The 23,879-nt window shown below is 40.6% G+C and overlaps 1 protein-coding gene across 1 annotated transcript in view; it reads left to right on the forward strand.

Annotated features, from left to right (window-relative positions):
• The window catches only part of LOC115428800 (CUB and sushi domain-containing protein 3-like), a 965,368-nt gene that overhangs the window by 872,400 nt on the left and 69,089 nt on the right, over positions 1-23,879 (forward strand). The window contains exons 52-54 of the mRNA XM_030148025.1: positions 4,526-4,711; positions 5,012-5,206; positions 6,232-6,405. Of these exons, the coding sequence (XP_030003885.1) occupies positions 4,526-4,711; positions 5,012-5,206; positions 6,232-6,405 (555 nt within the window). The remainder of the gene's footprint in view (positions 1-4,525; positions 4,712-5,011; positions 5,207-6,231; positions 6,406-23,879) is intronic.

Genomic DNA, 23,879 nt, shown 5'->3' on the forward strand with positions numbered 1-23,879 from the left:
CATGATCCCTTATCATTCCTTACATTAGTTCCATTACTTCATGGAACTGAACAAACTGGTGATGTCACTGTCTTGGAATGTATGTGGAAATGACCAAAAATAGTCACTGGCCTGAGATAGGGTTGAAAGCCTGTGGGGCAGTGTATTCAGCAAAAGGGATGGGTTCTGTTCCAACTGGATCACACTGGTGTCTATTCATTGGACATTTTTAGTTCATGTTTGAAAACGTTTATGCTCTTGAAACATGTATCTGCTCTTCTATTGGCTAACATGCACATCTGTGGTTATTAGCTGTTTGACTGGGCAGCTTTTCATCATGTCCCAGGTATTGTGACAGTGAACCAAATACTGCTGTTGGGGGGAATCTAAGGTTGCGTTCACACCATAGGTAAATATGCCCATTTGTGACCTGGATCTGATCTGTTACAGACAGTCTGAACAGCACTAATCTGACTCAGACCACTTTCATATGTGGTCCTAAATCTGACTCAGACCACTTTCATATGTGGTCCTAAATCTGACTCAGACCACTTTCATATGTGGTCCTAAATCTGACTCAGACCACTTTCATATGTGGTCCTAAATCTGAACCAGACCAATTTAATATGCGGTCCTAAATCTGATACAGATCTGATATTTTCCAATGTGACTTCAGTCCAAATGTCCAGGTCGAAATTATCCGACCTTTACGTCATTGAAATGTGGCAAATGTCCCAGTTGTTTGTCCCAGGAGGAGGAGCAGATGAAAACCATATTTCCTTCTGTAAACACAGTGTGTGTCTGCATGGTCACATCTTCCATCAGGACCTCTTTAGTGCGTGTGGGTCACTTCAGGGTCACATTCAGTTCAGACTCAAAACTGGTAGAAGTCTCATTTAATGTGGAATATGAACCAACACACAAAAAATCTGATTTCACCCAGTAATTCGAACAGTGCATTAGACCTGCTGTGGGTGGAGCCTGTGAGCAGATTAAAGTTCTTTTCACATCTGTTTCCATCCACTACTATTTGTTTACAGCGATTCCATAATACACCCCTTTTTCCTCCTCCATTTTATTTATTTATTTATTTTCTTTTTATTTCTCTTTAGGCATGAAAAAAACAATGCAATTGAAGTTTTATTTGTGAATGTATTTTTCATGTGGTTTCATAAATGTCCACTCAGCTGGAAGGCATGAGTTTTTTAGAATCAAATAAATGTGTTTAACAAAACAATAGCAGAAAATAATCAACTCTGTTAAAACAATGAAATAAAAATAGAATCTGATGTTTATTCATATTTTAACATATTCTAATACTAGTTGTTACTCGCTTTATGGAGATCACATATATGCTACCTGTCAAAAGTTTTAGAGCACCCCAATTTTTCCAGAATTCCATTTAAAATGATGCAGTTTAATGTCTCAGTGTACTCTGAAATTAAAGCATAGAACAAATAAACAATTGAAGTTAAAAAAGAAATCATGGAATCAATTTAGAAACCAAAAAATATTCTAAACTTTTGACTCATTAAAATAGCCACCTTTGGCAGGTATAACACTTGAACACACTCGTGGCATTCTTTCTACAATGGAAATCAAATATTCTTCTCAAAGTTCTTCCCAACTCTATTGCAGAAGTTCCTATAAATGTGTAGCTCTTGTAGGTTGCTTTGCTTTCACTCTTCTGTCCAGTTCATCCCAAACCAGCTCCATGGGGTTTAAGTCTGGAGACTGTGCTGGCCACTTCATGTTTTCAAGCGTACCATCTTGTTCTTTTTTCTTACAGTAGTTCTGGCATAGCTTGGACTTATGTTTTGAGTCATTATCTTGCTGCAGGGTGAACCCCTGACCAACTAGGCGCATCCCAGAGGGTACTGCATGGCATAGCTGCAGAATGCTGTGGTAGTCGTTTTAGTTCAGGGTGCCTTTCACTCCGTACAACACTGGATCCAGCAAAACAGCCCCAGACCATCACACTTCCTCCTCCATGTTTGACAGTTGATGTCACACACTGAGGAACCATCCTTTCACCTACTCAACGGTGTACAGAAGTCCTGCGGGATGAACCGAAGATTTCTAATTTGGATTCATCAGCCTTCATCAACACCTTCTTCCAGTCTTCAGTAGTCCACTGGTGGTGTTTCATGGCCCAGGCAAGCCTCTTTTTCTTATTCTGAAGTCTCAGCAATGGCTTTCTTGCTGCAACGCGACCCATCAAACCTGCAACTGGAAATCTTCTCTTCACAGTTGAAACTGAGACTTGCTTATTACAACCACTATTGAACTGTGCTTGAAGCTGTTGTCATGTGAGTTGCCTATCACGCAAACTGTTGACTCTCAGAAACTTGTCTTCTGATTCTGTTGTGGCTTTGGGTCTGCCAGACTTCTTCCTGTCAGCATTTCCCCCAGTTTCTGAGTGCCTTTTGATGGTGAAGGAAACTGTATTTACTGACACCTTGACTTTCTTGGCAATTTCACTGTAGGAAAGACCTACATTTTTCAGTGTTACGATGGTCTGTCTCTCTTCTGTCGTTAATTGCCTTTTCCTCTTTTCCATTTTTATTGTAACACACTACTTTCTGCAGTACAATACTTTTCAAATAATGCTCACAACAGTATGGTACCAAAGTGTGTTCCAACACTGTTTTTATGCAGGCAGAGGGGGTTTTAAGTAATTAAAAAATGTTGGGACACCTGTAGGAATTGGTAGCACCAACTTTCGAGGCTTGATCAACCTCCATTGCTGGAGAACTGCTTTAAGTTGTTAACCCATTTCTTGTTTGCTGAAAAAGGCCTTTTTTGTATAATTCTGAAATGTACATTATTTTTCAGTTTTGTTTAACCTTCCCTTTTTTTTTTTTTTTTTACCTCTGGCAGTTCACCGCTTACCTTTGTACCATTTCAAGCTGTTCATTGGACTTGAACTGCTTGAATTTCATTACAAACTGGAAAAAATTGGGGTGTTCTAAAACTTTTGATCGGTAGTGTATATGAAAAAATCCCTTTTTGTTTTTAAAAAAAAAACAACTGTTAATTACACTCAAAAACATGTGAGTTCAGATCAGGTTTATGAAGAACAGTAAAATTACAGTTATAGTGTGAATTGCAGTTGTATGGAATGTAGACTGAGGGTTCATTTATTTTCATTTATTTTATTTTTTGCTTTATTTCACAGGGACATTGTACATTAATTCCTGTTGCTGTAAATGCACCACAGTTAGAATAATGTCTGTTTCATCCGCAGTAGCTGCACAGATGTGGAATTTTCACCCTAAAAAGTGGCACAAAGTTATAAACATACCATTTTTAAAACATACATTTAAAAAACCGAAACACAGACACAAGTTTAACAACACAAACTTACAGTTAATAACACATCAGACAGAGTGAGAACAAAATGAGTACTTGTCATTTAGACATATTAAAAATACAACAGATAGGACTAACACATGTCTAATGCTGGCAGCTCCAGTTCTGAATGGACCTGTTTTCTTGATACATTTTCAACTCAATTCTAAGATGAAAGTTCTCTGATTGGACTGGAATAGAAACGGGATACAAACATACACACCACTTTGAACATTTCTCTATACGCAGTATGAGCTTTACACACATATGTTCACGCTGTTATTAACCCCCTGTTCAACCTGAACCAATTAGTCAAATACCACACACTGAGGTTTAGGGATTAGTCCAGTGTTTTGCAACCTTGGAGTCAGGACCTCATGTGGGGTCATCTGGAATTCAAATGGGGTCTCCTGAAATTTCAAGGAATTGATAAAAAATTGTTTTTTTAAAAACTTCCTAACATAAATCTGTGTTGAGATGACAGACCCAATCCAATCCATAGCAGCCAAACTGTGAGTGTGAAACTGAAGCACTGTGGTACTGTTTATCTTTCAAATGTTCATTGTGGTAGGTTTCAGATGCTGCAGCTCTTTCATAATTCATAGTTTGAGTTCTTGTTTGTTCAGTATTAATTGTCAGCCTTGTAAATCCAAGCTGGACTGACTGTGCATATCCTGACCAGGGAAAATCAAATTCTCCCTTTATGCAGTAATCTACACCTGGCTTTTCTGCCTCTGTCCAGAATAATATACATTATATACACTAAATGTCCTCTAAAATTAACCTGTATTTGAAACATAGGATAGAAAACTATTACAGGATCAAAAACACATTAATTTGAGCAAGGTAGGGTTAGGGTTGGGGATTAGGGTTATGTGAATCAGAGATCTTGGTGTAAATTGACATGCGATCAAATGGTGTTGAATAAAGGTAATAAAGGTGAAAGGTAAAAAATGTGCACATGTACCACGCCAAATGCCATAAGAACTGGTGTGACATACACGGGCGTTTCATGAGATCAGTGTCACAGTTCCACTCGTGCAGCTGTAACTGTAAATGTGGAGTGAACAACATGTTCCTGTTCATGGTCCACCTTGTCCCTCATTGATGTTTTCTATGCTCGCGTCTCCCTGCAGGTCTGCCAAACATGTGTTGTGTCTTAAACCACTGTGTTCATGTGTGTTTTCTCCTCCAGCCGTCTCCTGCGGCGCTCCGAAGGCTCCGATAAACGGCGGTGTTTTAACAGCCGACTACTCAGTGGGAACTCGAGTTTCCTATTTCTGTAACGATGGTTACAGACTGTCCAGTAAGGAGCTGACGTCAGCCATCTGCCAGCCTGACGGGACGTGGAGCAACCACAACAAGATCCCACGATGCTCAGGTTGGTGCCATTCTGCTGCTGGAGTCTTTACATCAGTCAGTCTGAACGTCATCAGCCTTTGGTGACTAATGAACTGTATGTAAAGTATGTCACTTCAGTCACATGACAAATGAACGCCATCAGATGGTTCAGAGCTGCCTCTGGTCATCTTCTAATTACTGACCATGTGTGTCTGGACACTGTCCTTTCCATTGACAGTCATTGTTTTGGTTCTGGGAGCCGTTGGACTCATCTGTGTTCTGTCCCAGTTTCCACAGATGATGCCTTCATGTTCTCTGTATTGTGTGTGTTCCTCCATAGTGGTGGTCTGTCCCAGTATAGGCTCATTCTCTCTGGAACATGGCCGCTGGAGAATAGTCAACGGCTCTCACTACGAATACGGAACTCGTATTGTTTTCACCTGCGATCCAGGATACTACCGATTAGGACCTGCCCACATCCAGTGCTTACCCAATGGGGTTTGGAGCTGGAGAAATGACAGACCACACTGTCAAGGTGAGCAACAAACACAGGTAGAAGTTCAACTGTCACTGAAACTGCAAAAAACACACAGAGACACACACACACACGTGCACACACACATACAGAAACACACAGACACACACACACTTAAAAATACACACAGATACACACACACACACACACAAAATTACAACACTACAATGACATAGACATACATTAGGTAAGGGTTCTATACGGGCGCTGTAGGTTCTATACAGGCGCTGTAGGTTCTAAACAGGCGCTGTAGGGTTCTATACAGGCGCTGTAGGGTTCTATACGGACGCTGTAGGGTTCTAAACAAGTGCTGTAGGATTCTGTACAGGCACTGTAGGGTTCTATACAGGTGCTGTAGGTTCTGTACAGGTTCTGTAGGGTTCTATACAGGCAGGTTCTATGCAGGCGCTGTAGGGTTGTATACAGGCGCTGTAGGGTTCTATACAGGTTCTATAGGTTCTAAACAGGTGCTATATATTGCATATACTAGGATATATAACCCTGTGGGTGTGTTTAGTGTATACTAAGATATGGTTCCATGTGCTCAGACACGTTCATATCAGACGGTGCAGTGGTGGAAGGTTGAAATATCACTACTTTTATTCTCATGACAAGTTGTATTCTTTTTCACAGTAGTTCACAGTTCCTGACTGTAGAGGGTATTGTTGGGGGGGTATTAAACTCAACTCACTTTTTCACTTGTTTCCATTGTAATCCCTGCTCTAACCTCAAACAGCTGCCTTGACAGTTTTCAACTGGCATCTGTCGTTCTTTTGCATTTCTTGACATTTTATAGAATGTTATTTTCTCAGTAGAATCCCGTGACATTTGGCAGTTCAGTCTTTTTTCCTTTCACTGAGTGTTCGGTAGAAAACTGTAAATGCACCAAATGTTGGTGACAAATCACTGGTCAGTACTGGTCGGAGTCCTGCCTCAAACCGACGAACTTTAAAAGCTGCTCAGATGAACTGGGTGTTAAATTAGTGCACGATTGCTTTTAGACATTCTCTGTCTGACTGTTCCAGTTATCTCCTGTGGCGAACTGCCGTCTCCTCCCAGCGGGAAGAAGATTGGGACTCAGACCACATTCGGCGCCACGGCCATCTTTACCTGCGATGGCGGCTTCATGCTTGTGGGGTCAGCGGTCAGAGAGTGTCTGTCATCTGGACTCTGGAGCGGAACAGAGACGCGGTGTTTAGGTAGGTGGATATGATACCTGTGTACTGTATCCATACACAGAGGAGAAAGCAAAAGAATGGAACCCATACACCCGACAAAAACAGGAGGGGGGTAGGGTTACAGTTAGGGTTAGATTTATCAAATACATCCAAACTAATTATCTGACTAACGGACCTTCTGACAATAAGGTGGGCACCGACAAAAACAACCAACAAAAGATCAAACAGATGATGAAGGTGTTTAGTGGATTAACCGGGATCTTTAAAAGTCTTAAAAGTCTTGAATTTACAAATTTACATTTAATACCTTAAAGGTGCAGGAGACTTTCGTGACCAAATTTTCATCAAATCTGTAAAACCTCAGTCATAGCCTAAGTGTCACAAATCTGCCAGTCTTTCTGTGATTATTCACTTGAATCTCTTGCATTACGGTGAACAATTTTGAAGTGCCATCCACCGTAAACAAACCATATGTTTACAGACAGAGCCGGGAGATAACTCGGTCATCTTCGGAATTTTGTCGTGATGTACATTGTGGGAAACGCTGGTTCGCGCTGCTGTCTTGCAGCGGCAGCTGCTACAGACGGTGCGGAGCAGGAACTCCCTTTCCTCTATGCGTATTCCTCCAGCCGTTTCAGCTGTTTCCGCGTTGTGTTTGTTTCATCCATATAATACCATATGGTCGCACCACCGCTGCTGCTGTCAGGCAGTGGCGCAAGCCTTCACTTCTCTCAATGCACATCGCGACAAAATTCCGAAGATGCCCGAGTTACCTCCTGACTCTGTTTGTAAACATATGGTTTGTTTATGGTGGATGGCACTAAGAAACTGTTCACCATAATGCAAGAGATTCAGGTGAGTAATCACAGAAAGACTTACAGATTTGTGATACTGAGGCTATGACTGTGGTTTTACAGATTTGATGAAAAATTGGTCATGAAAGTCTCCCGCACCTTTAAAAAGGTCTTTACAGAGTAGTACATTTGATATGGTTGGATGTGTTCCACCCGTTCCAACCCCACAATTTATACTGAAATTAGGAACCAATCATTGCTAACTTTGCCCCTGGTGAAAAATGACTCTGAACAGTGGGAATCAAGACGGAGTAAATTAATACATTTTCTTAAATTCTAGGAGTCACACATTTTTGTCAGTATGGTCATGAAATGGGCATTAAATTCTGTTCTAAGTGGTCTTCAAAAGGTCTGAAAAAGTCTTAAATTTAACTTGTAAAAACCCGTAGGGACCCTGATTTAACCCTTAAAGACCCAAACATCCACCTTTAACCCTAAAAGACCCAAACGTCCACCTTTAACCCTTAAAGACACAAACGTCCACCTTTAACACTTAAAGACTCAAATGTCCACCTTTAACCCTTAAAGACCCAAATGTTCACCTTTAACCTAAACCATCTACTAATCTAAACTGTTTCATACCTGTTGATCTACTAATCCTATCCATGTCAACTGGTGTAAAATACAGTTCTCCATCTTTTCATGGTCATCAGATATGACCATATTTGGATGTTCAGAGGCTCCATAGTTACCGTGGAAACACCGTCATCTTCTCCAACATTGATTCACTAGTAAAACCCATGGAGTTGGATCAGTGATAGTGGATGGACACACTGGGTTTATGTTCAGTTAATGATGGTTTGGACTTCAGTTTTCATTGTTTTGATATAATAACCATTGAATTTACTCAAATACATGATCAGTGAATTAAATATAGGAAAATACATGATTTTAACAGAAAAAAACATAAAATATGGAGAATAATATTATAATAAATGGTGATAAATCACTTAAGAAAGGTTAAAACAGAGAGAAACATTACTTTGAGAAGTGCCACAAAAGTAGTTCTGGGTCTTTATGAACTCATAAAGAATAATGAATCTGTCTGAAAACATGACAAAACTTGACATCAGTCTAATGAGTCTTGGTGTCGAGGTGCAGACACACCAACCCGATACTCGTCAGTCAGTCGTCGTTGGTCAGTCTGAGGTTGGTGACATGAGTCTGTTTGGTGTGTTCCGTTCAATCGGCTGTTGTTAATGCCATCTCCAGTGTTTTGGGCCAATTCAACATGTGTAATCGTCCACTACTCGTCATTCAGTCGGACCAATCTGATTGGTGGAGGGATAACCCTGGACTAGTGAATCAGTGAAGGAGAAGTTCCCATGTGAATCCAGCTCTGCCAAGGTACTTCACACTATTATTGTCTTCTGTAATAGTTCATTCACTGCTCAGATCAGATCTGAATGAGTGACAGTCAGTGTTGACTATGGACTTCATTCATTCCATCAAGTCAACACTGTTAGCATTGTTAGCATAGTGCGATTTCTCCTCAATTTTCACCTGCAACATCTTCTTCCACCAGTGGAAGCCCTAGAGCTGACAACACCAGGATCTTGTTATTACTAACCATCTGTTCAACAAGTACAACAACACCAACCCTTCTGGACTACTGAACACTGACAACAACACCAACCCTTCTGGACTACTGAACACTGACAACAGCACCAACCCTTCTGGACTACTGAACACTGACAAAAACACCAACCCTTCTGGACTACTACTGAACACTGACAACAACACCAACCCTTCTGGACAACTCAACACTGACAACACCACCAACCCCTCTGGACTACTCAACACTCTGACAACAATAAAGTAAAGTAAGTAAAGTAAATTTTATTTATAGAGCACTTTTCACAGACAGAGTCACAAAGTGCTTTATCAGTTCAAATCAGAATCAAATTAAGTTTACAGAGACCCAACAGAATCCTTCAGGAGCAAACACTTGTGATTGGTGACAGTGGCGAGGAAAAACTTCCCTTTAACGGGCAGAAACCTCGAGCAGATCCAGACTCCTGAAGGATGGCTGTCTGCCTTGACCAGTTGGGGTTAAAGAGAGAGAGAGAGAGAGAGTAAAGGAGGAGAAAAGAGAGAGCGATAGAGATATAGAGAGACTGGGGGGGATGACACATGGAGTACGTTATGATGAATACATAGAGTGTAATCAGTTTGTGGTGGTCCTGGGTCAGGTGGGAGACTAAAAAGCCTTTTTGAACAGGAGGGTTTTGAGGTGTTTCTTAAAGCTCTCTACAGAGTCCATGGACCGTAGGTGTAGAGGCAGGTCATTCCATAGACGTGGTGCCACAGCTTTAAAAGACCTGTCACCACGTGTGCTAAAACAGGTGCGTGGAACCATCAGCAGGTGCTGTCCTGAAGACCTCAAGCTACGAGTCGAGCTGTAGGGCTGGATCAGGGAAGCAATGTATGCAGGGGCCTGGCCATGTAGGGCCCGGAAAGTTAGCACAAGAATTTTGAAATGAAGACGATATAGAACAGGGAGCCAGTGGAGAGATTTAAGGATGGGAGTGATGTGGGTTCTCCTGTTTGTGCGGGTCAGGAGCCTGGCAGCAGAGTTCTGGACAAACTGTAGACGGGCCAGCTCCTTCTTGTTTAAGCATGTAAACAGGCTGTTGCAGTAGTCTAAGCGAGAAGATACGAAAGCGTGAACGATCATCTCGAGCTCATTTGTGGACACCATAGATCTGAGTTTGGAGATGTTGCGTAGGTGGAAGAAACAGTTTTTGACTAGGTGTTTGGAGTAGAATTCTAAAGACATGTCCTGGTCAAAGATGACACCCAGATTCCTCAGTTTTGTCTTTACCAAGGAACTCAGGTCTCCAAGGTGATGTTTGATCCCTGGGATTGCACTATCCGGGGCGATGATGAGGGTCTCAGTTTTGCTGGAGTTCAGCTGGAGGCTGTTATCATTTAGCCACTGCTTCAGCTTTGACAAGCAGTTGATTAAGGAACTCAGTTTGTGGGGCTCAGAGGAGTTAAAGGAGCAGTATATCTGGATGTCATCCGCGAATAGATGATAGGAGACATCACTATAGTGTTGGATAATGTGGCCAAGTGGGAGGACATAGAGTAAGAATAGCACTGGTCCCAGGACAGAGCCTTGGGGCACACCACACAGTAGATCCGCTGAGTCAGATTGGAAGTTGTTTATTGACACAGTGAAGCTTCTGCCGGTCAGGTAAGAGGAGAACCAGTCTAGCACAGGACCTGACATCCCTACCAGGTCCCTCAGTCTCTCAATCATTATGGTATGGTCCACTGTGTCAAAGGCCGAGGAGAGATCTAGCAGGACCAAGACCGTGGATTTCCCGGAGCCAGCCGCCATCAGGATGTCACTAGACACTTTTAATAGTGCGGTTTCTGTTGAGTGGCGTTGTCTAAACCCAGACTGAAAAGTGTCATAGATCTGGTGTGTCTCCAGAAAAGCTGTAAGTTGTTTAGACACTGCTTTCTCAAGGATTTTGGCCAATAGGGGGAGCTTTGAAATGGGCCTGTAGCTTTTGAAGTCTGTGGGGTCCAGTGTGGTTTTCTTTAGTTTAGGTTCTATGATGGCCTGTTTGAAGGAGCTGGGAAACAAACCAGTTGAGAGCGACAGGTTAAAAAACTTTGTGACCCATGGTCCAACAGTGTCAAAGACACCGACAAGGAGCTTATGGGGGAGGATGTCTGCAGAGTTGGAGGAGGGTTTCGTTTTGGATAAAAGTGCTGAGATGTCCTCCAGTGTCACAGGGTCGAAAGAGGACCAGGTTTGCAGAGGGGGATCAGCTAGGGTCAGACGGCCAGAGGGTGGTGGGATATTGTGTTTAATATCCCTGATCTTGTCTGTGAAGAAGTTTAGGAAGTCATTGCTGTCAGCTTTACAGAGCACAGGGGCAGCAGGGACAGCAGGGGACACAATGGACTGGATTGTGTCAAAGATTACTTTGGGGTTTTTCTTGTTTGTGGCTATAAGTTTGTGGAAGTAGCTGGATCTTGCCTCCTTAATCATTTTATTTAATGAGGTTATGAGATCTTTAAGATGTAACCTGTGTACTTCCAACTGGGTTGATTTCCAAAGACGCTCAGTTTTGCGACAAGTTCTCCTTAGGTTTAAGATGTTTTCATTTATCCAGGGACAAGACCACTTACGAGTGACATTAGTTTTCACGGGAGCCACCTGGTCAAGAATAGAGCTGCAGTGTGTGGCAAAGCACTGGATAAACTCATCAACATCGGGACACTCATTAAGAAGACTAGGGTTAAACAGGGCACGGAAATCCTGGGCTGTGGACTCTGTAATAATCCTCCTCTTGGCCCTTCTAGGTGCAGGCTTGGGCTCAAGAGGCACACATAAGTCAGAAAACACACCACAATGATCACTCAAGTGGACATCCTCAACACACACATTTGTGACGTGTAAGCCCAATGAGAAAACCAGGTCCAGGGTATGTCCTTTCTTGTGGGTGGGGCCAGATACATGTTGTTTGAGGTTAAAAGTGTCAGTCATGGCTAAAAGTTCCATTGCTGGGCTGGATGAATTGTTATCGATGTGCAGATTGAAATCCCCAAGAATTAAAACCTTCTCCAGTTTTATTATTGATGTAAGGAAATCACTGAAATCGCTTAAGAAGGCACCAGCAGGGCCAGGGGGACGGTAGATTAAGAAACAGTAAAACACACTGGACGAGCCAATCTTGATGACTGATGACAGTGAACGCCGCGTTTACACAGATGTTCCATCATTTTCTGGTTTTATGTCTCGCGCAAGCGCAGAACATACAGTCAAGTCGGTAGACGATTTGGTGTGTTGTTCACACTTTGTTGACTGCGTCAGGGGGACGGGAGCCGACTGATAGTTGGGCTACCTTTTCTGGTGACGGCCGTCAATCGTGTTGGAGAGTCTTCACCTTAAAGGATAGTATAGGTCTGTTTACACCTCACCAACAAAACTATCACAAAGGAGCTTCAGCAGCGAACTCACTCCCTTCATGTGGATGTACTGTACATATACATACAGAGAAAAAAAAGAGCTATAAAATGTTTGTTTGTTCTGCCAGTGCGATGCATGCAGAGGTAACAGATGTTATGACGCTGCTGTCACTAGAAACAGCGTTTCCCAGAATACTTCACAGACTGAGGCAGATATGAGATGCAGTTCAACTAAACTTAACCTAGAATGTCAAAAAAAAACAAAAATGTAGTTAAAAATATACCAAAAACACTTTTCCTATTATCTCCAAAACCAAATTTACTGTTCATGTTTTCATGATAATAATTCTCATTGAAGTTTTAGAGCTGGAGCTTCTCAAATGCTACTTAAAGCTGCAGTATGTAGGATTGTGGCCAAAACTGGTACTGCAATCACATTCAAAATACTGTAGAACGTGGTATCCCCTCCTCCTCCCCCCAGGCTAGGGGTTGCCAGATCCAGCATGAGTGTCTACTACTAGCGTTTCCACTAATCCTTGCCACCACACCATAAATTTCATACAAATAAATCATCACCAGACTTATTCTACATAAGTGTAATATATAACAGGCCAGGACAAACGTCCTGCACACTCAAATGAATGTTTGCAAAGTTTCAGGAGATAGGGAAAAGGGAACACGCAGGTTTCACTTTTACTAGAAGCTGCACGATCGCTCTACCCCCCCAGACACCGAACTACCAACCCCCCCACCCCACCCCCCCACCGACCGAACGACTGACGATGACCTACCCCCCCCTTTTGGATTACACACTGCTACATGAAGAGGTCACTTCCACAAAAAACACCGAATTACAAGGAGCTACCATGGACAGAGACAAGTCCTACACTGGTACCTGGTCTGTTCACCAGTCCCAGACCAGCAGTCTCTTCACTGGGGCCAGGAAAAGAGACTGCAGCCCGGCCCCGGGAGAAGGGACCGGGTGAAGAGGCCGCGACACCGGCTCTCAGTGGCTCTTACCGGTGCTCAGACTAAGGCAGAGCCAGCGTTGGTCTTCAAATCCTTCTCTGCTTTCAGCCGTCTCCATGTTTCAAAGTCATCTCCCATACATCTCCTTGTTTTGTTTCTCACTTTGTCGTGATGTATTTGGGAATAATATGAGGCCTTTTAGATTTATTAACGTCAGACATTTTTGATCAGAAATGTTCCAGCTGCAGCTCAGGGAACTGGCAACCTGGATGCTGAAAGGCTACTGACTGTGTGATTGGCAGACAGGTGATGGGCGGAGCCTTAGACCAAAACACACAATGTCAACATAAACATAATTTCGGGGCTGACACTGAGCTTTTCAAATGCAAATATTCTGGCTGGACTACTGCTGTCAGTGAGATCAGTATTTGAAATGAACATGATTCCTTAATGTCTGGTGACAGTCAAGGCAATTTTATATTTACTTAGAGCATAATTCCTACATACTGCAGCTTAAAATGGTCAAATTCCACGTTTCAACAGATCACATGTCAAAATGAACTCAGAACTAGGCCTGTCACAGTTATTACATAGACACTGTGACGCAGCTGTTTGACATACCTGTGATTATTTGACATGGTCGTGATAATTGCCTCCATCATCAGGGTTGTTTGGAAATAGCAGAAACATTTATTTATCATCATCATTTTCACATCATTTGACTTTGTTAACAAACTGTTCAACAAACTGCTAATCTCACAATGTGTCACATTGTAGTATTTGAATGACAGTGTTTAAACAGCCTTTTAGATTTAGATAAGTTAATCCAACATTTTACTTTGAAGGAGTATGAAAAAGGATCAGAGTCAGATTTGCAAATCATGTTCCTGTATTTAATTCACTGATTATGTAGATGTTCATTAAAACTCACATTACAGTTGATGGTTATTCTATCAGAATCAGATCAAACTGAAACTGAAACACACTGGACTTTTGGGTCTTTAAGGGTTAAAGGTCGATGTTGGGTCCTTAAGGGTTAAAGGTGGACGTTTGGGTCTTTAAGGGTTAAGGAGTCACTTAAGCGTGCTGAAATTATATAAATAATGTAATGAAGTATCACTTTGTGGAGGAAAGTACTGCAACTAAGGCTGGGTATCATGGCCAATTTCCATAATCGATTCGATTTCGATTCATAAGGTTCTGAATCGATTAATCACGATTCGATTCGATTCGATATCGATTCGATTCAGTATTAATTGACTGATTCAGAGTAATTTAGTGATACCAAAGTACAATTTTGAGTTGTAACCTGATTATTTGAGTACTGCAGTCATGCAACACATCAATACTGGTGTCAGTATTGATATTAGAAAGGAAATAAATATGACGTTTCGGCAGTAAGTAGCTGAATGTGCTCTTAAATAATGAATGGAACAGAAACATTGCCATGTTTGTACAGTGGCTCAGAACGGGCTTCTTCGTCATCTTTATTCTGTTTTACCGCTGGAGGCTTCTACTCACTGGGGGTGGGGGTGGTGCTCCGGAGCGGAGTGGGGCTAGGGGGTGTGCGCGCTCTGTGAATGTTGGTCAGGGTGCGGGGGGGGGGGGGGTTTACTATTCCTCTAACTCCATACTCAACCATAGGTGATAGTATGGATCCAAGTTATTATTCCAAGAACGACTGGGTTCCATAACTTGCCGGGTGGCCACTTCCTTCCCACTGCGGGTTCGAGTTTGAGGCCGGGTGGAGGGGGAGGAGGGGTTTTCCTCACCCTTCCTCCGTGTCTTTTCCACGTCAGAGCCGTCGTGAGTGAGACCAAGTCTTCCCAAGGGGTTCGCAAGACTGAGCCGCCCGCGGTTCCGCGTACTCCCGGTCCTGCTCTGAAACATTGATTTCATCCACTGTTAGTCGATTACGCAAAATTAAAATGAGATCGATCTAAGGCCGATTAAATCGATTTTTTTTACCCAGCCCTAACTGCAACATCTTCAAGTGTGTGATTCAACACCTCAGCACTTAAGGCCTGATTTACTAAAGGTTTGCGTGCATAAAAACATGCGCAAACTTGACTGCACACACAAAAACGCGGACTTAAATATTTTTATTCACTATACATTCACTATACAGAGCGACGTAAAGAAAGAAGGTATTTATTTCACTAATAACACACTTCACAACTGATAAACAACAAGAGAGAAATACCTATTCACCCCTTTGTGTGGAAAAAGAATGACTTCATACTTGATGAGTGCTGGGATATCCCTGAGCAGTTTTTGCAGTGCACTGTCTCCATGACGACAACCAGTAGCGCACGCAAAATCCTCATTTAATTAGGGCGGTCTCCAAGACTTTGCACCTGTTGTTATTTGCGCAGGCAATCTTAGTTGATCACCCCTGCCACACAAATCAATAGCACGCACATTTTTTAGTGTGAGCAAGCACATTTGCACCCGTTATTTGCGATCTTAGTAAATCAGGCCCTCAAAGTCAACAGTGTGAAATGACAAATGAGACATGAAACCTTTTCTCTGGTTTTCTTCCACTTCCTTTGCTGTCTTTGTTGTCAGCGTTTGCTGACACCAGGGACACTTGAGCACTTCTCTACAGTACAGACTGAATCAACCCTGAACCCTAACGCTCCAGTAACAGTGAACACATATGTTCATGGTGGTTTGTGTGAAAGTCCTCTGCAGCTTCTCACATTAGGAGGAGTTCATCAGATGAGGAAACACACAGGTCAAACACTGTTTTCATGTAAAGGTTGGTTTCTTAAACCAACACTATGGAGCTCTTGGTCCTTCAACTCTATTTCCAGGTCATTTTGGTGGAACATCCACTCCAGTAGGTTCAGTTCCACTTTGGTCATGTCTCCAGAGCGTCTGTATCTCCAGCACTGACGCTAGGACACTTCTGGTTTGGGGTTGGAACCACAACACTAACAGAACTACAGAACTGGACTGGTTTAGGACATAGGTCACATCCCCCCTCCACCTTCAGAAGACGAGGCAGGTCAACAAAGTTAGGAGTGAAGGAAAGATACAGATAGACTAAAGGTCACATGACTGAAGGAGCAAGAAAAGCACAGAGTTACCCTCTGCGCTTTTCTGTCCACAGAGACAAAGACAAGATAGAGGATAAGGGTGTTGTCCACAGAGACAAAGACAAGACAAAGGGTAAGGGTGTTGTCCACAGAGACAAAGACAAGACAGACTGAGAGGGACCAAATAAGAGGAAGGACTAGAGTGAATGTTGGACCAGCTTTGACGGGAAGAGGAGGAGGGATGCCCCACCCATGGAGACCTGGACCTGGTACTGTTGGACAAGGAAGGAGACCTGGTACTGTTTGACTAGGAAGGAGACCTGAACCTGGTACTGGTGGACTAGGAAGGACACCTGGACCTGGTACTGGTGGACTAGGAAGGACACCTGGACCTGGTACTGTTGGACAAGGAAGGAGACCCGGACCTGGTACTGGTGGAGCTGGTACTCTCGGACCTGGTACTGTCAGACCTGGTACTATTGGATCTATTCTAATCTAAACTCTTCTGTCTTTAATCTGTTTCAGGTGGTTTTATTAAACTCATATCCTTCCGTTTCTGTCCAAACATCAGTGCTATATTACAGTAAAACTGTGTTCCCACAGTTATCCATCTGTTATGGACTGTTCTATTGATCTGTTCATTTGGTTTCTGTTATTTTTAAAACTAAAACACTACTGTTTGTATAAATGCTTTTCAGATCCTTTACCTGAACACATGGTTGAACACATTCATGGTCTAACCTCAGGAGGTTTACCACCATCAGTGGTTTGGCAACAAATGCATGAGTTTTACCCAGATACCGATGTTACAATAGTTGTTACAGACAGTACCGTTTATGGACTTTAGGGGAACCCCTCCAGTAAAAGTTCCATTGTGGTGCTGTAAACCACACAGAAACATTTGCCTTAAAACCTGGATGTTCAGTGTCCTGCCAGTGCTCGTATATATAATAATCAGCTGACCCCTTTCCATCAGTGAAGGCTGATCCAACTGTGACTGGAGGGTTGAATGTTTACTGCACTATCGAAGCAAATGTGTGCCATCAGAGATTGAAAGGTTGTATTTTGCAATAATTTAGGTTGAAAGGTTGTATTTTGCAATTTTTTTTTTTTTTGAATGGTTGTATTTCATAATTTGATTTTTTTTTATAGCTGATTTTTTTTTAATTGTTGAATTTTTACACATAGATTTTCATATTCTGAATTCAATTATTCAAAAAAAAAATTTTTTTAATTCAATATTCTCAAATACAATGTGTTTCAAATTCAATCTAAAAAAATTCAACCTAAAAAAATTTGATATAACATCTTGATCAGGCAAAACCAATAGAGTACCAAGCCACTCGATCTAACTTTCACCCAATCATGCGTCAAGCCGGATATCATGTGACGCTCAGATGGTGGGCACCATCTATGGCACATAGACATATATATTGTTTATTTATTTAGAACAGCACAGTTTACAATTAATTTTTTTTTTTTTTTTTCATTTCAAGCCACAGACATATATACGCACTGCTGCTGCCCATTAGAGTGACGTGCCTACAGGGCACCCATTGTAGCACAGTGCAGCTAAGCTAGCACAGTGCTACTCACTGTTACTGCGCATTAAGTCTACAGAGGAAAGAGGTGTTCGTTTGCACTATTAAAGTGATCGTAAATCGCTCAATTGTTAACATATTTTTACACAGGTTGTTTGTTACAAACATCAGATATGGAGGACAGATAGAGACATAAATAGAACAAAAGGAACTCAGAAAACGTGAAGGTGTGTTCAGGTCTTTAATTTAAAGAACTGCTTTACGGGTAGAGATTGCATTTGATTATTATTATCATAAAAATACTATTGTCACTATCATAAATAATGCTATTATAATTTGACTATTATAACAACCAAAATCCTAATTAATATTGCTATTATCTTTACCATATTATCATTATTATTATAACTTTGAAATATTTGAGATAAGTGCAAGAACATAAAGAATCCCCCAAGAAAATATTTACAAATTTACAAGAATATTTACCAGAGCTGCCTTTCATTAATCAGGCCTATGGAAGATAAAACCCCTGAAAGCAGAGAACTGTTTTGCACAGCTTTGATTGATTGTTTATTTCAAGTATCAACATTTAAAACAGTACAAGAAAAATCAATATTAACCTTCATCCTACCATCATATTTCATATCCTAATCCTACCAACTGGGATCCATGTGGACCCCACTGTGATATATGGTAATATCACATCTTAGTAACAGACAGGAAACGTCATTTCATTTTGGAATGTTTTTATTACGTATGAAAACAGTTTGCATCATAAAACACTGTTACAATAACTAATTGTGTAAGAATGAGGGTGATACAAATTAAAAATACAAATTCAGCCTCAGAGCTGTCCTCTGCCTCTAAAATAGACCTAAGGGCTTGTGCAGCAGTGGACCTTGCTCTTCTATTTCTATTCGCCATCACTTACTGAAACAAATAATAAAATTATATTTTAGATGCTCATTATGGACTAAGAAAAACCACTATTCAACTGGGGTCCATTTGGACCCTGATCACAAGTTGAATACAGTACCTATTATGTCAGATTGTTTTTGGAACTAATAGAAGCAATCGAACATGGACATACAGACAGAGAAACTCCTAGCACAAAGTGATCATTCAATGAATGATACAGCAGAGACATATAAAAATCATGTCCTGGGGTCCAGTTGGACCCCAGCTGGTAGGATGAAGGTAAAAATAACAACATATTTAAAAAGGAGCAGGGTGAAGTTCAACTAATTTACTTCCTCCCCCTTACCTTATATTTTTACTGACCATACATTCCCATGTCAGCTCCTATAAGCCTAACAAACCTTATACAGGGTGGGGAAGCAAAATTTACAATGAACATTTAGTTGTTTTTTCTCAGCAGGCACTACGTCAATTGTTTTGAAACCAAACATATATTGATGTCATAATCATACTTAACACTATTGTCCATACCTTTTCAGAAACTTTTGCCCATATGAGTAATCAGGAAAGCAAACGTCAAAGAGTGTGTGATTTGCTGAATGCACTCGTCACACCAAAGGAGATTTCAAAAATAGTTGGAGTGTCCATAAAGACTGTTTATAATGTAAAGAAGAGAATGACTATGAGCAAAACTATTACGAGAAAGTCTGGAAGATAGTATTAAAGAAGAATGGGAGAAGTTGTCTGCCGAATATTTGAGGAACACTTGCGCAAGTTTCATGAAGCGTGTGAAGGCAGTTATTGAGAAAGAAGGAGACATAGAATAAAAACATTTTCTGTTATGTAAATTTTCTTGTGGCAAATAAATTCTCATGACTTTCAATAAACTAATTGGTCATACACTGTCTTTCAATTCCTGCCTCAAAATATTGTAAATTTTGCTTCCCCACCCTGTACATATCCAAATAAATTCTGACTAAGCCTGCACAAAACACAAAATTTTACTCACATCAAAAATAAACTGTCCATTTCATGACAGTGTTATACGTCAAACTGATCATACTGTAACACATTTGTCCTAATACTTTGGTCATATTTTCTTAACATTTTTGTTTTGATTGACCTTTTAAATGTCTTATTTGATGTAACTTCCTTCAGTTCATCATTGAAGTTGTTCGATAAGTTGATTCCTGAAGTCATTGTTATAGTCAAAGTGGTGCAGCCTAATTTTGAGAAACATAGATACTAAGCTCAGTAGGTGTGAATGGTGGTTATCAGTGCCAAATCGTGTTTCTTCAATATGTTCCCTGAGCAAAAACACATCCTCTGTGTCAATCTCTTCCTGGACAACATGCGTCAATACTGACACCTCGGGAGTTTGTCCTAATTGGACCTGGCCAATCACCTGCTCTGCTGCTTTCATCACCTTTATACAAAATAAATAAAAAATGGAATATATGAAACCTCAAAATTCATCAGAATGGGTAATGTGATGCGATGATTTGATATGAGCTTTAATTTTTACTGTCTGTAACAAAACCTAATCTGTAGGACTAAAGTAGCTCATGAATTTAACAAGTAGGCAACATGAAGAATACTGTAGTAATGTATGAGGATGGATGGAGCAGAGGAAGATGGAGAGACTGTGTCCAATAAACATCTGCCTTCAGACCATGAAGGTGTAGTGTGAGGGTGAACTCTCTATTGGGTATGAATGTCTAAGTGTCATAAACCCCTTTAAATAATAAGGAAGGAGGAGTCTAACTGAGTGTAAACATTAAGCACCTACATGAAATATTCAAATCAGTATTTCCATTTGACCAGAGGAGCGTTCCAGTCTGTCCTTCAGCTCTTCATATATGAGGTTCTCTCCCTCAGATCCTCCACAGGATCATTCCAGTCTATCCTTCAGCTCTTCATACATGAGGTTCTATCCCTGGAAAAATGGAAAAAGGGAGGAAAATATTGAGTAATGTTTCTAGCTCCTCACTTCCACTGCTCGCTCACATGCTTCATCTCATCCCTCAGTCCCACTGTGGGCATCTTGGGTATGAATGTCTAAGTGTCAGGGGCACATATTCAACAACTACAGTAGGTTTAAATGGATGCTCATGTGGATTTGAGTGGGTCTAAAATGAGTGGCAGAAAGCAACTGTGATGGAGGTTTGAATGTGACCAGGGCCTTGATGCTCTCATGTGTTTGAGAATTATTACATGTAAATACTTCCAACATTAGTCTGAGGGTCAGCCTTGTGGAAATGCTAAGGTAAATCCACCAGCAGGCTCTCTTCAGCTATCCTCTAAGTTTTTGTGGTCCTTGATGGTGCTGCTAAAAATAAGAAACATAATACAAAATTTAAGAAAAGTATTAAGCATCCAGAAATGTACTGTACTTTATTCTTAAACATGCAGACAGAAAAAAGTTTTAGAAACTTGTGGCATTAAGTAGTTATCAAATACTTACAAAGATATATGAATCATAGACATTGGTTATTTAGCTAAATGGCACGTATACCTTTCTACCTATCTTTTCAAACAACTGTCGTTGGAAAACCTTAGAAATGTGAGAAGAGTATCCAGAGATGTAAAAAATTGTCTACAACAAAAAAGAATGTTCACCGTTCACATAAAGGGTTAGTCCATAATCCATAGGTCTTCATATTTAATACATCCAGTATCTATCATTAATTGTCATCTATTAAATGCTGTATTCTAACATATCAATGACTGCGATCTAAGGTCTGTTTTGTTTTTTTTTGTTTTTTTTTGTTTTTTACCAAGAGACAGTTTATAGATAAATAACATTGCATTTTAACCTCAGTTTTGTCTCAGTTGTGAGCAGCTGTGGGATTGTAGCTCTACATTATGTAATAACAGTGTAATAATGTAATAATTTTTCACCTCATTATGTAATATCACAGCATTTTGTACTAAAATTCTTGAGCATATTTTGTAATAAACTTGGCTGCATTTTGTAATAACTTATTACGTATTGCAACAGTTGTTGCAAAATGCGAGTGCAGCACTTTTTTTTAAAAGAAAATTTAATAATTTGGCACACTATGTTATTAACCATCGAAAAACCATTGAAATTAGAAAAGCACTCAGACAGTGCAGACCTCCGCCAAGACAGACCAGTGCCTCCCCCACCCCCACACCCCCAGTCACCACCAAAATTTAATCATTTGTTCCTTGTGCCAGTATCAACCTTTCCTGAAATTTTCAGCCAAATCCGTCCATAACTTTTTGAGTTATCTTGCACACGGATAGACAGACAGACAAACAAACCAACGCTGGCAAAAACATAACCTCCTTGGCGAAGGTAATTAATGCCTTAATTGGAAAAACCATCATACTAGCAGAGCAACATTAGGCATTCCAGCTGAAGTAGAATTCATTAAAAAAAAAAAAAAAAAAACTAGTTAAATGTTTCTTTGGTCAAACCTAAATCAAATGTAACTGTGTATTCATTATAATGGGGAATGTGTTTGCAAACTAGAGACAAAAGATGCACTAATTAAGTATTACTGACAAGAAACTTACTGTTACACTTACATTTCTGAAGTTATTACAAAATGCAGCAAAGTTTATTACGAAATTCGTTAAAGATTTTTTTTTTTTTATTTATAATTTTTGACAGTCAGAAATAATACACATACATACAAAAACAAGGCTGGGATAGGGGTGGGGGGTTACAGAGCATTATATTAGTACAATTTGTTACACAAAAAAGAACAGGACCATCAAATTAACATATATTTTTGAAGCAAACAAGATTTGACAGTAGCCCATGGCCCTGGTGTTTATAATCACTGGTAGAGTTAAAAAAAAGTGAGGCCTGTTCTATAGGAGGAGGTCCAGAAAGTCCCTGTACCAGCTGTCTATACTAATACTGTTGTGTTTGAGTTCCTACCAGTTCCAAGAATTTTATTACAAAATGGGGTGAAAGATTATTACATTATTACATACAGCACCGTTATTACATGATGCGGTGCTACAGAGATATCGTAAAATGAGCTGGTAGAGCCCCAACACGGAGCAAAGGGTTTCTATCGGTCCAGTCTTGATTTATATCACTACCAACCTGCTCACTCAAATGTATTTCTTACTTACACCTTACCTGTGAAAGGTGATTCCACCAGATCTTGTGTTTATGTTCCACTCGTTAGAACAGTCATAAGCACCACAGAAGTCCAGCATCATTGACGGTTCTGTGAAGAGATTGTCTGTTGGAAACATTACGTAGAATTTGGATTTGGGTAGTAAAACCGACATTTTTTTTAAAACGCCAAAGCATCCAGTATCATACCAACATGTGTGATGTTTTCAACAAATCAAACCGTTTGGAAATCGGCCAAAATATCAGCATTAACCAGCGGCACATTCAGAGGATAGCATGGGGGCTAACTTTGGATGCTAGCATTAGCACGGATGCTAAATTCATTAAAAATTCAACATCATCAAACTGAAAACTCCACAGAATTATTAGAGGATGAGTTGGATATTACAAACAACAAGTTACAGGAGTCTGTCCTTCTTTAAGTCATGAATATTAACTTCAATGAACTTTTACTGGCAGAGCTCAGCTCTACAACAACTCACCTGGGGAAGGCTTTAACAGGAGCACAGCCGGACGTGCCTACGTCATTGCGCTGGAAGCTGCCACTCACACAGATACGCAAGGCACACACACACACACACAGGCAGGATATAATGGTGAAACTAATAGTTTTTTAGGCAAAAACGGGGGGTGATTTTGTGAAATTCATAGGCTATCTATATTCAACCATTTCATGTGTAAATCACCGCGCCTGCGCCATTTCCTGAGTGTCACGTGATCTTCGGCGTGATGTATGATTGGGTGAAAGTTAGATTGAGTGGCTCGGTACTCCATTGGTTTTGCCTGGCCAAGATGTTATATCGAATTTTTTTAGGTTGAATTTTTTTAGATTGAAACACATTGTATTTGAGAATATTGATTTTTTTTTTGGAATAATTAAATTCAGAATATGAAAATCTATATGTAAAAATTCAACAATTAAAAAAAAAAAATCAACTATAAAAAAATTCAAATTGTGAAATATAACCATTCAAAAAAAATATTGCAAAATACAACCTTTAACCTGAATTATTGCAAAATACAACCTTTCCACCTCCATTGTTGAAGCGGCTGCTCGGAGCTGTGGCCGCAGGGTCTCTGGTGCATGTTGTGGTGGCAATCCATGAACCTGGTGGTGGACCCC

The sequence above is a fragment of the Sphaeramia orbicularis genome, chromosome 11 (assembly GCF_902148855.1).
Source record: "Sphaeramia orbicularis chromosome 11, fSphaOr1.1, whole genome shotgun sequence".
Lineage (NCBI taxonomy): Eukaryota > Metazoa > Chordata > Actinopteri > Kurtiformes > Apogonidae > Sphaeramia > Sphaeramia orbicularis.